The following is a 14,768-nucleotide window of genomic DNA, read 5'->3' on the forward strand; positions in this document are numbered from 1 at the left end:
TCTATCTAGTTTTCAAAGTTACATATAATTAATTTGAAAATTCATTAGAACCTGATTCGAGAAACGATCATAAGATTTGGGAATAACCTACAAAATCAAAATGATGAGGTATGCTAAAATGATATCCATATCAATTGCATTTAGAAAATTATTCCTCATATTATGATATGATAGTGAATGACACTCATTTGTTTTTATTCCACTATCATGTGTGCGTGCATGTTTTGAGGAGAGAAAATGAAGACTTTTTTTTTTAATAAAAGTAATTTATATGTACAAATTTAATTTGACATTCCTGAAGTTTTTTGTTCAACTTCCATATTGATAATGATTACTTATTTTTGGTTAGTAAAATTGGTTATTATTAAAAAATTATTGTTGGCGACGATTAAGAATGCGGAAGAAATGAATAATTTATGATGACAAAATAATTGTATCACAACAATAGAAGTAAAAGGAAGAATAACAATGTAAGGGATTGAGATTTGCAAATTACTTTTAAAATATGCTTTAAAATTATTATTTGGTAAAATTCTTTAGAACTATGACTCTATAGACATGTTAAAGTGGGTTAAACCTGTCAAGAAAAAGGCGGGTCGGGTTGGAGTTTCCAACCTGTAGCCTAGCTCGCCTAGCCTGTTAGTTTGGCAAGCCAAAGGCGGTCCAATCCGTCTTGGCCTGTTAACTCATTTTTTTTTATGTTTAAAATTAAAAATAATTAAAAAATAGTAATGTTTTTATATTATATAAACAAATATATATATATATATATATATATATATATATATATTATAAACTAAAATTTTTAAAAATTGAAAAAATTAAAAAAATTAAAAAAAAGTGGCGGGACAGCGCGCCAGTCTGTCTTGAGACGGGATGAGTTACAATATCTAACCGGTTTGCTAGTGGCAGATCGTTTTTGGCGGACTTCAAGTAGACCAAGCCAAAACAAGTCAGATTGACCTGTTTTGTCACTCCTTATTTTGTTAAATGATTTCAAATATAAAAATTATAATAAAAAGGATTCAAAACTTTAAATCTATTTACCCATCTCCAAGATAGTAATCCTTCCTTAATATTTTTTAAAATTAAATGGGAAATATCTAGTTGGGGATTCTAAATTATTCAAAAATCATATAAAAATAAAAATTAAATTAAAACCACATATTAAAAATTGTTCACACATAGAATTTGACATGAGAAGATAAGAAAATTTAAAAAAATTTCAAAAAATAAATTATAGATTGACATGCGACTTGTTGTTAACGTTGTTAGTATTTTTTTAAAATGACCTTATTGAAATATTTTTTTAAAAGTTAAGAAACAATTAAAAATTTTGTAAAAATAAACTAAATTGATACGTTATCACCAAAGTGAGAACCATACGAATAATTAAGCCTTATTTATTTATGCTAAAATAAATGTATATAATCATTATCTACAAAATATCTATAATAAATATTTTAAAATTATTCATATTTATTTTTATACTTTTTTTTGTTATCATTAGCAAAAACTGAATACAAATAGGCGTAGTTTATATGTTGTTTTCATTAGTAATTCTATAACTTAACTATAATTTATGTGACAATTTCATATATATTTGTAGTTTAAACGACCCAAATGTCATAGTTACGAAATTTGGGAGCTAATTAAAACATTAGAATTAATAACATACAATTGTAAGATTTTCTTAAAAGTAAGAAAAAAATAGAAATATTATTTAACTCGCGATTTTTTTTCTTTAAGTTTTGCTTATAAATCGTAACTTAACCACTATTAAGGTTTACAATATATACAAAATGATACTCGTTCAAAAAGACATTTTGTTTAAAAATAAAAATTACATATAAAATATCTGAATATGCAATTTTAAGTCAATTTTAGCATGTAAGTTGAATTGTTAAGATTACAAAACATTTTCAATGAACATACCTATTCTCTTTTTTTTCTTGTCAATGAAAATAAAAATAGATCCAATGAAGAAGATAAACTATTCCAAAGTTTAAAAAGAAAGATTGATTTAAAAATAAAAAGATTATTTTTATGCATTTCATAAATTTCAATAGCGCCTTGATTTTATTTTAGATTTAATTTTCAAGAATAAATTTTATATTTCGGAAAATCCATTCCAAAATGAATAACCTAAATTTTTTGAAAAGTATACAAAGAAAAAGAGAGAATTGTGGCCAAATATCACAAATGCCCATACTACTTTTTGTTGAAATAGAATCATATATGTTTAGTCGATAATTCAATTTATAGTCATCCTCTATAAGTCGTATATATTCGTTTTATAATAATATACATTCTTCACATTTACTTAATTAATTTACTGTTTTCCATGAATGCTTAAATTGCAGAGGAACAAAAATGGGGTTAGAAGTGATATATAACTTTAAACCTCTAATATCATTAAAACCTCAAAAGCTGGAATAGCTCAGTTGGTTAGAGCGTGTGGCTGTTAACCACAAGGTCGGAGGTTCAAACCCTCCTTCTAGCGATGGTTTTGTTTTTTCTTTACTTTCTTAATTTCTAGTTTTGTTTTTTCTTTACTTTCTTAATTTCTAGTACATTTGTACAATTGGTGGTGGTTGATGAATGATTTTGTAGTATAAGTGTGCAAGTTGACGATAAGGAGTGAGGAAAAAGATGGGAGGCGTTGTAGAAAGCAGAGAATGGTACTTAGCTGCATATTCTCCGGAGGGTGTTCCAACCTCCGATCATCTCAAACTCCGCACCGTTACTCTCTCACTAGCCTCTCATTCAATCCCCGACCACCACGTCTCCCTCCAGATTCTCTTCATCTCCGTCGACCCATACCTCCGCACCAGACTCACCGGCACCGACGACGGCCTCTTCATTCAGCAATACCAACTCAACCAAGTCATTACAGCGTATGCAGTTGCGAAGGTAGTTGGATCTAAAGACAGCAAGTACAGCGAGGGCGATCTAGTTTTAGCCCCTTCTGCTCCGGTAGCTCAGTACTGTATCGTTCCTTCCTCGAGTATACTTCGCAAAATTGACTCTGCTACTGGAATTTCGTTGCCGGATTATCTAAGTGCCTTAGGTATTTATCCTTAGCAAAAATCTCAGACGCAATTAAGCAAGAATCTAGGAATTATTATTACAATTTATTGTATGTGATTATGCGCGCAGGGGTACCAGGGTTTGCGGCATGGGTGGGAATAGTGGTTCTGGGAGACCCGAAACCCGGTTCCAATGTGTTCATATCTGCTGCCTCCGGTGCCGTTGGTATGAGCGCCGGACAGTTAGCTAAGATCCGCGGTTGTAGAGTCATCGGAAGCACTGGTTCAGATGAAAAGGTAATTTGATTTCCCAAATCTTCTTTTACTTCTTCACATTTTTTATTTTACATCACAATCCACGTGCATAACGTACACTATCTCACAACAGGGCTTTTAGAAACATTTTTCTTAATTTTCTTTTTATTTAAACATTCAGCTAATTTTTTATTGTATATATTTTAAAAATAAAATGGAGAGAATCTACAAGGGTTTTCGAAAGACATCTTTATTTAATATTTTTCTTTGTGAAATTTTTAGCAAACAAATGGGAAAAATTAATGATGCAAACGCTTTTGAGATATTTTTTAATCGAGTTCCGTTGGATAATATTATTTAAAAACTAAAAAACTGTTGTTGTTCCCAGCGTGTCATCGTCAATGTCCCACCACCTGAGAATGTCTGGCTGTGGTGATGCACGCTTCCAAACTTTTTCACATTCGAACCATTAAGGAGATTTATAATACAAAACGTGACCTTTTATTTATTGAAAATTATTTTGTTTTAAAAAAAAAATTATGAAAAACGATTTACTTCCATTTTTACGATCCTTTCAGTCGGAGAAAGATCTCTAATAACTATAATTAGAATACTCTATGAACCTAAATAAGTTTAAATTAACGGTCTCAGTTCACTTTTTCTGATTTTAGAGGAATTTCAATTCTAAATGAATAATAATAATAATAATAATAATAATTTATTGGCAATGCTTTAAAATCGGTAATTTCCACATATCAAGTTACCCTCTTCAACTTTAATTAAACTGTGTAATAATTTATTTTGTATTAATTGTTATAATTATGTAATGAAAACACTTTCCATCTTATATCACGATTACTTATTAAGAATAATTTATTGTAAATTATAGAAATTAAAAATTGTTAGTAAATATATAAATAAAAAATAAAAAAGGCAAAAATTATATATAAAAAAATTGCATAGATAATCCCTAACATTAAACGTTATAAACATTCTTTCGTTTGGTCGACTTGGAATTTTTTTATCTCGTGATCTGGTCAATTTCCGCATTAAAAAGAAAAATCAAAATAAAATGTTACAATCTTATACCTTTTTTTTTTTGTTTCATATATTATGGCCATCATTAATCATTCATGATTCGATTTTTAAGGGATTTTAGTCATTTTCTTTGAAACTTATTGATACAAGCCCTACTTTCCCGGACAGGCCAGTTTTCTGGGCCTATTATAGTAGTGTCGCCAAATCGGGCTAGTTTGGTGTTTGAACTCACTTTCAATTAAAACTGTTGGGCTATATTCTGATAATAATTAATTTTAGAATTAAAATTAAGTATAATTTTTATTAAATATTTTTGTGTACATTAAATTTTTACATTTTCCAGTTAATATAGATTTATATTAACTAAAAAACCTCATCTTTCTTAGTATATACAAATAAGAAAGACAGAGACAAGGTAACAATCAGGTAAGATAGTTAATGAAAAAAATTAAATTATAGGATTCAATTGCAAAATATAAAAATTTGGAGTAATAGACTAAATTTTTTAATATAGACTTAATTAATAAAATTTAAAACTTAATTTGAAAAAAATTAAAAAATAATTTTAAAAAAGTGATATTATAAAAGATTTATATTACTTTGAATTTATATTTAAAAGTTTTGTAAAAAAGGAAATATATGTATGCATCAGTAAAGAATTTTTACACCGTTATCAGTTTACAAAATTTCATAGATTGTTTAGAATGAAGATCTAAGACAGTTTAAATATTTTTTTTTTCTATTCTTTCAGATATTTTTTGTAAAGATAAAATCACAATGTTTCAAAATAGATAATATCTCATATATATATATATATATATATATATATATATATATATTTATATATACTTATTGACATAACGATACTATCGTCGGATCCATTTATAGGCGGTCTATTTATCCAAAAAGATAGTTTATTTCATATTGAAATATAAAAGCCTAAAAATGATCACACCCCTTGAGTGTCTTAAAATCAAATTGTTCATATTTATTCAGTCGCCTTTGTATTTATTAAATTAAAACCAAAATTGGTGGCTAAGTTAACCTATTTAGCTCGACTTACATTGGGTTTGATTGGTTTATCAAAATGATGTTCAACTCATAGCTCAATGGTTGGTTTCTCAGGTGAAGCTCCTCAAAGAAGAATTTGGTTATGACGATGGGTTCAATTACAATAAGGAATCAGATTATGATGCCGCTTTAAGCAAGTAATCCAGTGCTCTGAATTTGATTCTTCAAAATTATGTGTCACTAATTTTGTAAGGTTTAATTAGTTGAATGGTATTCACTTTCATTTAGATGTATCAGTTTGGTACCTACTGTTAAAAAGGTGTCAATTGAGTCCCAACTTTTGAAAAGATACCTCAATTAGGTCCTTTTTAGCAAAAAATTAACACCGTTAACGGTATTGATATTTAAAATAACTTAAAAAATTAAGTGTTGATATTTATATTAAAATTTAGTGGTAAAAGTCATGAATCAAGTTAACGGCTTTAGTAATTTTAGTCTAAAAGAGACCTGATTAAGACACATTTTCAAAAGTTGGGATTAGATTGATACATTTTTAAAAACGGATACCAAACTGACACACCATCCGACTAATTAAACTTTTTTTTTAATTTTCGTTTAATAACACCTGAATTCCTCATTCCTATTGAGAAAATTTACCCCTGAAATGATTGACATTAGGTTGCATTCTTCTGATATATTATAACAGTTTAGTTTTTTGAATGAAGTTCTGCAATAAGATTTGGTGCGTAATTGTGCAGATACTTTCCTGATGGCATTGATGTCTACCTTGATAATGTTGGCGGTAAAATGCTTGAATCTGTACTTAACCATGTCAACAAACATGCAAGGATACCACTTTGCGGGATGATATCTCAATATAATAAGGTGAGTTGGGCCATTATGAATTATATGTATTTGGATAAATAATTCAACTAAGTACAATTAAATAAGATCTTCATACATGAGACTTTATAATTGTTTAACTCACTTAAAAAATTCTAATCATTATAAAAATGACATAAGAGTCATAATTGTTTAACTCAGGAATTTTTCTTTTCGATCATTAGATGTTAGTTGTTAGTATTTTGTTAGGAGAAAATAAAACCTACAATATCTCACGCTCTTCCTTCCAAATATTTCAAACCTTTTAAATTAATTTTATATCTTCCAAATGTTAATGAGTGTAGTTGAATCCACCATCTTTCTCGCTTTTGTTATTGTAATTTAAAATAAAGAATTATCTAAAAGTTTTCCTAAGTAAGGTCTAAAATTTCTAGAATGTCTTAATTAGTTGTAGAAAATTCTATAGTGGAGCATTAATTAGAGAAGCTCCTAGAAATGAGTCTAAATCTCTCCATTAGCTCCTTTAAATATCTCGTTGTATTTGGCATTTTTAATCAAGGAAATTTGAGTTCTCTCTTCTAATTGTCACTTCTTTCTCTAACAGCTTTTATCCCAAATTTTACTGATAAAACCAACCTTATAACTCTTTGATTAACTCGGAATGAATCTCATATGCAAGTTTTGGTTTTTGAATTACTAATAGTTGATGTTGGAGCAGGTTTGGACTGAAAGAGAAGGGGTGAGGAACCTGTTGAATATGGTGGGGAAGCAGGTGAGGATGGAGGGGTTTATGCTTGAATCGTATGGGAATCGTTTTGGAGATTTTGCTAAAGATATGGAAGGATACATAAAAGAGGGGAAAGTTACGTCCAAGAATAAAATAAATGTTGGAATTGAGAGCTTTTTGGATAGCTTAGGTTCCCTCTTTACCAGCTCTAATATTGGAAAAGTTGTTGTTCAAGTTAATAATTAAGGAAGTTTATCTAAAACATGTACTTATAATAATCTCCATACACTTGATGTTTATGTGTGCCATATTTCACTGGTGTAAGACCGAATATGTACCTAATGATTTATTTGCATTAGGGTTGGTTTGGTTTCGATTAAGTTGAAAATAAATTATCTCTATGTTTTAAGTTTCTATTATCGTATTATTTTAGTCTTTTTTTAATTTTACAGTACTGGTGATTGAAAATAGTTTTTCGTCTTCAATATTTAAAAAATATGCATCTTAAAAAAAATCGCCCAACAGATCTTTTACTTTCTGAAAAGAATATTTCAAAATTTAAAAGGGTTTCTTCCTGCACCCCGTTGCTTCCTTCTTGTACCCCTAACTTTTGCTGCAGTTTCCATTTTACCTCTACAAAATACATATTAAATAAATATATTATTATTATATGTGTGATATGGGGTGAATGTAATGGGAGACACACTTCAGGACTCCATAGAATTACGAAATCCCGTTAATGGAAATTCACGTAATCAGATTTGAAATCCGATAAAGAAAAAAATGAACTTAATCAAATTTCAAAATTTGGTGAAAAAAAATTAACATTTAATTGAATTTCAAAATCCAATAAAAAAAATTAGCACTTATTCGAATTTCAAAATCTTACATTTTAGAACATATTACAGTTTTTCAAAGGCGAGTTAAAGAATTGTCTTTTTTCTTTCTGGCACATACTCATCTTCTTTTATTCTTAGCTATAATAAATTTTTGATAGAAAATTTATATTGGCTTATTTACTTGGATATACATGTCGTATTTGTTGTAACTTGGCATGATTGTTCTTTTCATTTTTTAATCACATGAACATTAAATATGTTATTATGGAAGGACTGGTTTATTTGCAAGATCAACATGGTTTGCATCTGAAATGAAAGCTCTGACCGATGATTGTGAGAGATTTATGTCATTTACTTCAGGGCATATATATTCCAGCAAACAGGTATCAATAATGTCATTTATTATCTTCTTTGTTTATGGTATCAATAATGTCATGTCATCTTTGTTTACGATGTTTCAAACGCATTTCATGATAGTATTTAAATTATTTACATTGTTTGACACATTTTTGTTTCAATGTTAACTTAAATACTATCATGAAATGCGCTTGAAACATCAGATACACTTAACAAAATTTGGTTAAAAGGACTAAATTTACACATTTTGAAAGATGAAGGACTAAATTGGTATAAAGTTTTGATGAGGGACTAATTCCAAATTTCGCTGAAACTTAAAGGACCAAAAACATATTTAACCCTTGTTATATTTGCTGAGCGAGTGGATATCTCCGTTGAGTGAAGCTACCAGAGTTTCAGACATGTCCATGTTCACTCTGAATGTTTTATTGGATCTTATGATTTGTTGTAAGAAGTGTCTATGTAAGAGATTTGTATGATGATGGTTGGTGTTGATCCAAAGAGGATTATTAGTCTTTGATTTTTGTTAGTGTATGCATTCACCTAGGGAAGATAATAAGGAGATGTCATGATACTCTAGTAGTCATTCACACTCAAATAGAGTAGAATGTGTTATGTGGTGAGAGTGACAAAAGATTGTAGTCCCTGAATTATTTTGATCTTGACACGAAGGAGACTTACCTTGTGAGTAATAGGGTGACAACCCCTTTGTTTATGGCTCTGTAGAGCGTAATATTATTATAATTGCACGCTTCTAATGATCTCCTATGTCAAAGACATGTATCTGGATAATGAAGTTTTGTTTGAGTTATTGTATGTGGTATCTTTGGTTTTACCAATAATTTGTATGATTAATAAAGTATGTGATGTAAATTTTATTTCTATTATATAAAAAACTCTTTTGCATATTAGCTTACTCTTCTTCTGTATTCTTGTTTTGTGTTGTTTGTATTTCTTTTACAATGATCACCTATTCAATGAAAGTAATTTATGTTTTACAGTTTAGTCTATGTATCGAGCTAGAGTTGGTTTTAATTGATTTGTATAAATATTTTTATAGTCCTGTTATACGTAAGATTATATTAATATTCTTTATATACTAAATTATTTGTTTTGAACACTATAATAAAATTTTCTATCTTATTAGTATTAAGCTATTGAACTGAGACGTTACAGCAAGTAGTTTTTCAATCTAGCACCGTGAATTCTTAAAGGGAGTTCACAGGAGAAACAAAGAAAATGTTATTTCTTTGGAGCACAAGGTTTACATTTGGAGAGCTCATTTGGCTTAAAAAGTGGATACTTCGGCGGAAAAAACTTTCACTCATGCAATCTATGTGATTTTATATCGCAATTACTACTGTTCTATGCAAACCCATAAAATTTTACATCCATCTATGCTAATAGAAGATATTACATTTCACAAGGGATTAGACTATATATAATAATTACAAAATCAAATTTTATTTCATTAATCAATTTTATAAAAATAATTAGATTAAATTCACATTAAATAGCATCAAAAGTTTATTCTAAAGAAATTATTTAATTTATTAATTATTTACTTATTATCGAACCAATATATATATATATATATATATATATATATATTAATTTTATATTTTATATGTATATATACTTCAACATAAAAAAAGAAGATAAAGATGCTAAAAATCCTACGATAATTAAAAATAAAATAAATTTATGTATATCAAATATGCAAACTTTACTTTAGAAAGTTTGTAAATATAAAATTAAAAAAAAAAAAAAACATGACTCATGTTTTAGAGTCCAGTGATGCCGCAAGAAGAAGAAAAGCAAAGAAAATGAAAAGTGATTTCACAATTATTGATTGAGGCACAAACTGCATAGAAACTAGTAACTTTGTCATAACAAGATGAATCACTTTATTTAGGAGTTTATGGGGCTGAAGTTATTGTGATTTGGAATACTTTATGTCCCTAAATTTGGCATGAAGGAATAGTGGCACAGAAAGTAGAAACAGTGGATGGTAATGTCATTCTAATTTTAATTTTGTTTTTTAAGGTAATGATATTTTGAATATTTTTTTTTTATGAATACAAAAGTTCATTTTCATTATAACTAATTTACGACAAATTTGAATTCTTGTTATAGTTTTATTTAAAATTACATTTTTTATATATTATTTTAATATGTTATATATATATATATATATATATTGGAATAAAATAAATTTATGTTTTTTCTAATCGAAAATATCTCTGTTGAATTAGTAAATACTGTGATTGTTATTAAGTATAAATCGTTTTCTAGGTATAAATACTATAAAAATTACAATATTTTCATGTTTTTTTATTTCTTATATATAACGGTTGGAATAACTCTTTTATTCTTATTCAATATATATTCTTTTTAGGAAATAAATATCTCTTTTACATCAGTTGTCATGTATTCTTAAAATATAATATGAAACTCTCAAACTAATTAAAAAACAAAAAGAGAATATCTTTTCTTTAGAAAACATAGAAGAAGCCCGAAAAAATGGAGACATGTAATTACATGCCTCGATTCATAAATAATTTGGTTGTCACACTCCTTTAAAGCTTAATTATACTTATTATTATTATTATTATTATTATTATTATTATTATTATATTTTGAACATTAAAATTATATACTGTTACATAAAAAAGTAGTTTAAATAAACTATCCATTTCAAGTAATTACAGATTATCACTTCAAATTATAATCATGTTTTTTTATATATATATTACTTTTCTAATAATACTTTTATTAAAATTAATATATATATATATATATATATATATATATTGAAATTATATGGAACGGGTGGTCCTGGCTAATAAATTCTGAAATGATACAAGCTTTATTTATTTATTTATCATGTGAAACCTTGACACTTTTAATGCATCTTTATAATAGTCTTTTTATTATGTTTAAATTTATTAAAAGATAAAAAAGTATTAGTTAAGTCATAAGTTACATATAAAAAATATAAATTTTAGTTAATAACAAAGAATGTATTATAAACGTTTCTTTTCTTAATTTTAGGCGGTGTTATGTGAACACAAGAATTGTTTTCTTGGTGTTGAGTAGAAAAGACGTGTGCAATTTATTTATTTTATTTTATCACATCAGTTAAGAAAATTTCTGATAATAATTATTATAATATATATATATATATTTTGTAATTTATTTTAATATTCATATTGAGAATAATTTATAGAGAAATACCTATAAGTTTTACACAGTCGTTTGATCTTATAGAAAAAATCACGCACAAATACTTAACATAAAAAAAAAGTTATTCGATAACAATTAAGCAGACTTAGATGAGTTTGTTTGTATTTTTTTAACAAAAGTGTTTATTGAATAAGCTAAGATAATTTTGATTTTTTTATTATATGTGTCTCTTTATGTTTATTTGAAAAATAAACAAACTTTTATTTATTTTAATCCGTAAAAACATATTATTTTTCGTGAAGTAAAAACAAAGTTACTCATTTTGTTTAAAGAAAGATTATTGTACCCATAAATTAACTAATTTAACTTTAACTTATAGATATATAATATTATAGGTGATTTAGTGTTTTATTTTTATGTATTTATTTAATTTTTTTATAATATGTTTATTTTGTCTATGATTAGGAAGTAATTTTTATCATGAATTTGAGGTGATCGTCTAAACTTTTGCATTCTTTTATTTTATTTTTTCTTTTTTTTTTAATAAATTTTCATATGATGATGAATAATTAATGACTTTTGAGATGTCACTGTACATAAGATTTAGAGTTTAGAATTTAAGATTTAAAGTTTATTGTGATCTTATCTAGAATAAGAAAAGACATCTTAATTATGCATATGTTTGTTCACCTTTTCGATAATAACAAAAAATAATAAAGCTATAATTATAGAAGTAAATATAAATATTTTTTATAATCTTATTTAAATAGCTTTTGTTCATTAATATTTTATTATAAATAGTTATTTTAGTTTTAAAAAATAGTTAAATTTAAAAAATGGTTGAATTTAAAAGAAAGAAGAAGTTAAATTTAAAAAACGTTCACTTAAAAGATAAAATTGATATAGTGTTATTTTATTAAAAGGTAAACTTAATAAACAAATATGTACACACAAAACATGAATTCTCTTTGTAGAATAATATAATAATGTAAGGCCCAGATTTCCTGTCCTAAAGCTTTAAGGGCTGCCCTTGAGCTATTGGGCCTTAGGGCTGGCCCAAAAGATAAAGCCACATGAGTCTGACCTAATTCCACACTTTTCAGATTTCTCCTACCTTGGTGCTTAGAGCCGCAGTCGCACTCTCTCCGTTAGGGTTCCGCTGTGTTGACAGTCCGCCTCCCGTTTGGCCGTTCTTAGCTCACGTAAGTGCTCTCAGACTCGTAGTTTCCTTTCTTGGCCTGTTTTTCGTAAGTTGTTGTTAGGGTTCTGAGATGACCCATTCTGACACTGTTTTCCAGCTTCGAGTCCGTTCCTAGAAGTTGTTCGTCCTCCACAGTTTGGGTGTCGAGGTTTTCAGCTAGCTTGTCCAGGTACGGGAAGCTAGAACCTCACTGTTAATGTGTTTGTAAACTGTTTTGTGGTACATTTTTATGATTCTTGGACTTGTATGTTGTTGAGATTGCTTGCGGTGGTTGGTGTTGTTGTTGGTATGTGCAAAATACGACTGTTACAAGCATGGCAGTGGCGGTGACTGTTAAGCTCGCCTAGGCGAGCACGTCTCGCCCAGGCGAGGTGAGCAGAGGCTCGCCCAGACCTTTTCGCGCAAATGGTCGCCTAGGCGACTCGCTCAATTTTGAGCAAGCGAGCGTCTTGCCCAGGCGAGGCAAGTCTTGCCTAAGCGAGAACGTGCGGAGGCCCCTGTTCCAGATTCGCGAACTCTCGCCTAGGCGGAGAGGACTCGCCTGAGCGAGAGACTCTCGCCTGGGCGAGGCTCCTCAGCCTAAGCGACGGTTTGAGCGAGAATGCGTTCAGTTTGAGGTTTTCATGTCTTTTGGTGGTTGAACTGTGTTCTATTGTACTATTATGTGATGGTATGGGGGGAATGGGTATGCATGTTGGGAGGAGATTATATGTGGGGGGATTATGAGCTTGGCATGATCTTTACATGAATCGTATATGATAAGTTGGTTACATATGTATGTGCGTGTGGTCACAAACTTGGCATGAGCAATAATGAATCTTGGTGGTTGGTAAACCTTTGGTATGGTTGGTATGAGGAGAAACACTTCACTCATGATCGGGAATAACAAGTTGGTAATGATTCAACATATGAGAAATGGAGATTTGTTATGGGTTTTGGTTTGAAATCTTACGTGCAACGTATGTATAAATTCTTGGTTGTTTATGTATGCTGGTCCGTGTCAGTGCATAATTCCTTGGGGTCTCTAGGTGAGACTTTCAGGGTTGCGCTTCAGTGGTCGGGACGTAATTCCATAGCCCCTGTTAGTGGGTGTCCATGGTGGTGCCCCATTTGTATGACTAGGTAAGAATTCAAGGTAAGGTTGCATTCTGACACTCTAAGGAGTCAGTTAGTCTCACATAGAGCGGACTGACTCCTGTGGTGAGAGTAGTAGGAGGCCTGAAATTCATCAAGGGCTAACCTTGTGGTGAGGGAAAATTGATTCGTTGTAACACTTGTAACACATAGCTCGGGGGTGAGTAGAGGTATCCACCACAGGTGCAAGCATCCGCTGAATCCGACCAGGTTATACGTATCCGGATGAGTCGAGTCGAGTCGTAGTGTATTGAATGAAGAGTCATAACATGCTTGGATGTTGTATGAGTATGTGATGGTGAAAATATATTTGACTGTATGATGAATATGTTGTCGGCTCTAGCTTACCCGTTTTGTTGTATGGTTGTATTGTATGTGGCTACTCTTTCTCGCGATGATCATCAATGTGATTGATGGGAGCAGATGGACGAGGTTCTCGTGGTCCGCAAGGAAATGGCGATTCCGCTGCTTAGCCATCTGGGCTGAAGTTTAATTTTTTTCCCGTCATGGTTATTTAGGGCAATGACCCATGTATTGCCTTATGCTTTACTACTCTATTCTCCTGTTAGACTTTTATTTTGTTCCCTTGGCATCGTGGTGTGCCTAGAACTTGTAGGGGCTGTGTATGAGACCCCAGTACTGCACTATTGATTTATCCGTGTGTGACGTTTCTTTTAATTCCGATTAATAATTAAATGGGACGTTACAAATAACACAATTATGTTTACACAAACTCACCTTTATCAATATTTAAAGGATTAAAAAAAATTAATCTTTAAACTTTGACACAAAATTAAAATTTGTGATTATTTCAAATTTTGATACAGTTTAATTTTAAAACTTAGAAATATGAATAAATATAGTCCTACGAGGCTTGGCCTGTTTACGCTGTTTAACACATTCTAACTCAAGTGTCAATATGAAACGCCGTTTAATATGTAAAAGAAAAAATAACATAGTTGTATTGTAATGACTATATTCACTAAATTTTTAAGTTTGAAAATTAAAATCTATCAAAGTTCAAAATATAGACAAATTATAATTTTGTGTTAGAAGTTTAGGTACTCCAAACATATTTAACCAAATATTTAATTAACTATGAAAAAATATTTGTGTTTTCAAATCTTTATTTTTCTTTTACCAAATTA

At 29.3% G+C, this 14,768-nt stretch overlaps 1 protein-coding gene, 1 long non-coding RNA gene and 1 other non-coding gene across 3 annotated transcripts; all 3 read left to right on the forward strand.

Moving 5' to 3' along the window:
- The first annotated feature begins 2,429 nt into the window (after positions 1 to 2,429).
- On the forward strand, positions 2,430 to 2,503 carry TRNAN-GUU (transfer RNA asparagine (anticodon GUU)). The gene has a single exon. It is a non-coding gene; the product is annotated as a tRNA-Asn (tRNA).
- Positions 2,504 to 2,559: 56 nt separating this feature from the next.
- On the forward strand, positions 2,560 to 7,317 carry LOC114183437 (2-alkenal reductase (NADP(+)-dependent)-like). Its single transcript, XM_028070458.2, has 5 exons — positions 2,560 to 3,070; positions 3,160 to 3,326; positions 5,448 to 5,530; positions 6,092 to 6,218; positions 6,895 to 7,317. The coding sequence occupies exons 1-5, from the start codon at positions 2,653 to 2,655 to the stop codon at positions 7,147 to 7,149; spliced, it is 1,050 nt and encodes a 349-aa protein (XP_027926259.1). The 5' UTR covers positions 2,560 to 2,652; the 3' UTR covers positions 7,150 to 7,317.
- A 5,077-nt stretch (positions 7,318 to 12,394) lies between these two features.
- Positions 12,395 to 14,251, forward strand: LOC114183749 (uncharacterized). Its single transcript, XR_003604512.2, has 3 exons — positions 12,395 to 12,487; positions 12,584 to 12,655; positions 14,044 to 14,251. It is a non-coding gene; the product is annotated as an uncharacterized LOC114183749 (long non-coding RNA).
- The last annotated feature ends 517 nt before the right edge of the window (positions 14,252 to 14,768 follow it).

The sequence above is a fragment of the Vigna unguiculata genome, chromosome 5, assembly GCF_037176805.1.
Source record: "Vigna unguiculata cultivar grain cowpea cultivar isolate G323 ecotype 2 chromosome 5, ASM3717680v1, whole genome shotgun sequence".
NCBI classification, from domain to species: Eukaryota; Viridiplantae; Streptophyta; class Magnoliopsida; order Fabales; family Fabaceae; genus Vigna; species Vigna unguiculata.

Coding starts and splice junctions, on each gene's coding strand:
- LOC114183437 (XM_028070458.2), top strand. CDS start 2,653: ATGGGAGGCGTTGTAGAAAGCAGAGAATGGTACTTAGCTGCATATTCT. Junction 3,327..5,447: donor GCACTGGTTCAGATGAAAAG/GTAATTTGATTT, acceptor TTGGTTTCTCAG/GTGAAGCTCCTCAAAGAAGA. Junction 6,219..6,894: donor TGATATCTCAATATAATAAG/GTGAGTTGGGCC, acceptor ATGTTGGAGCAG/GTTTGGACTGAAAGAGAAGG.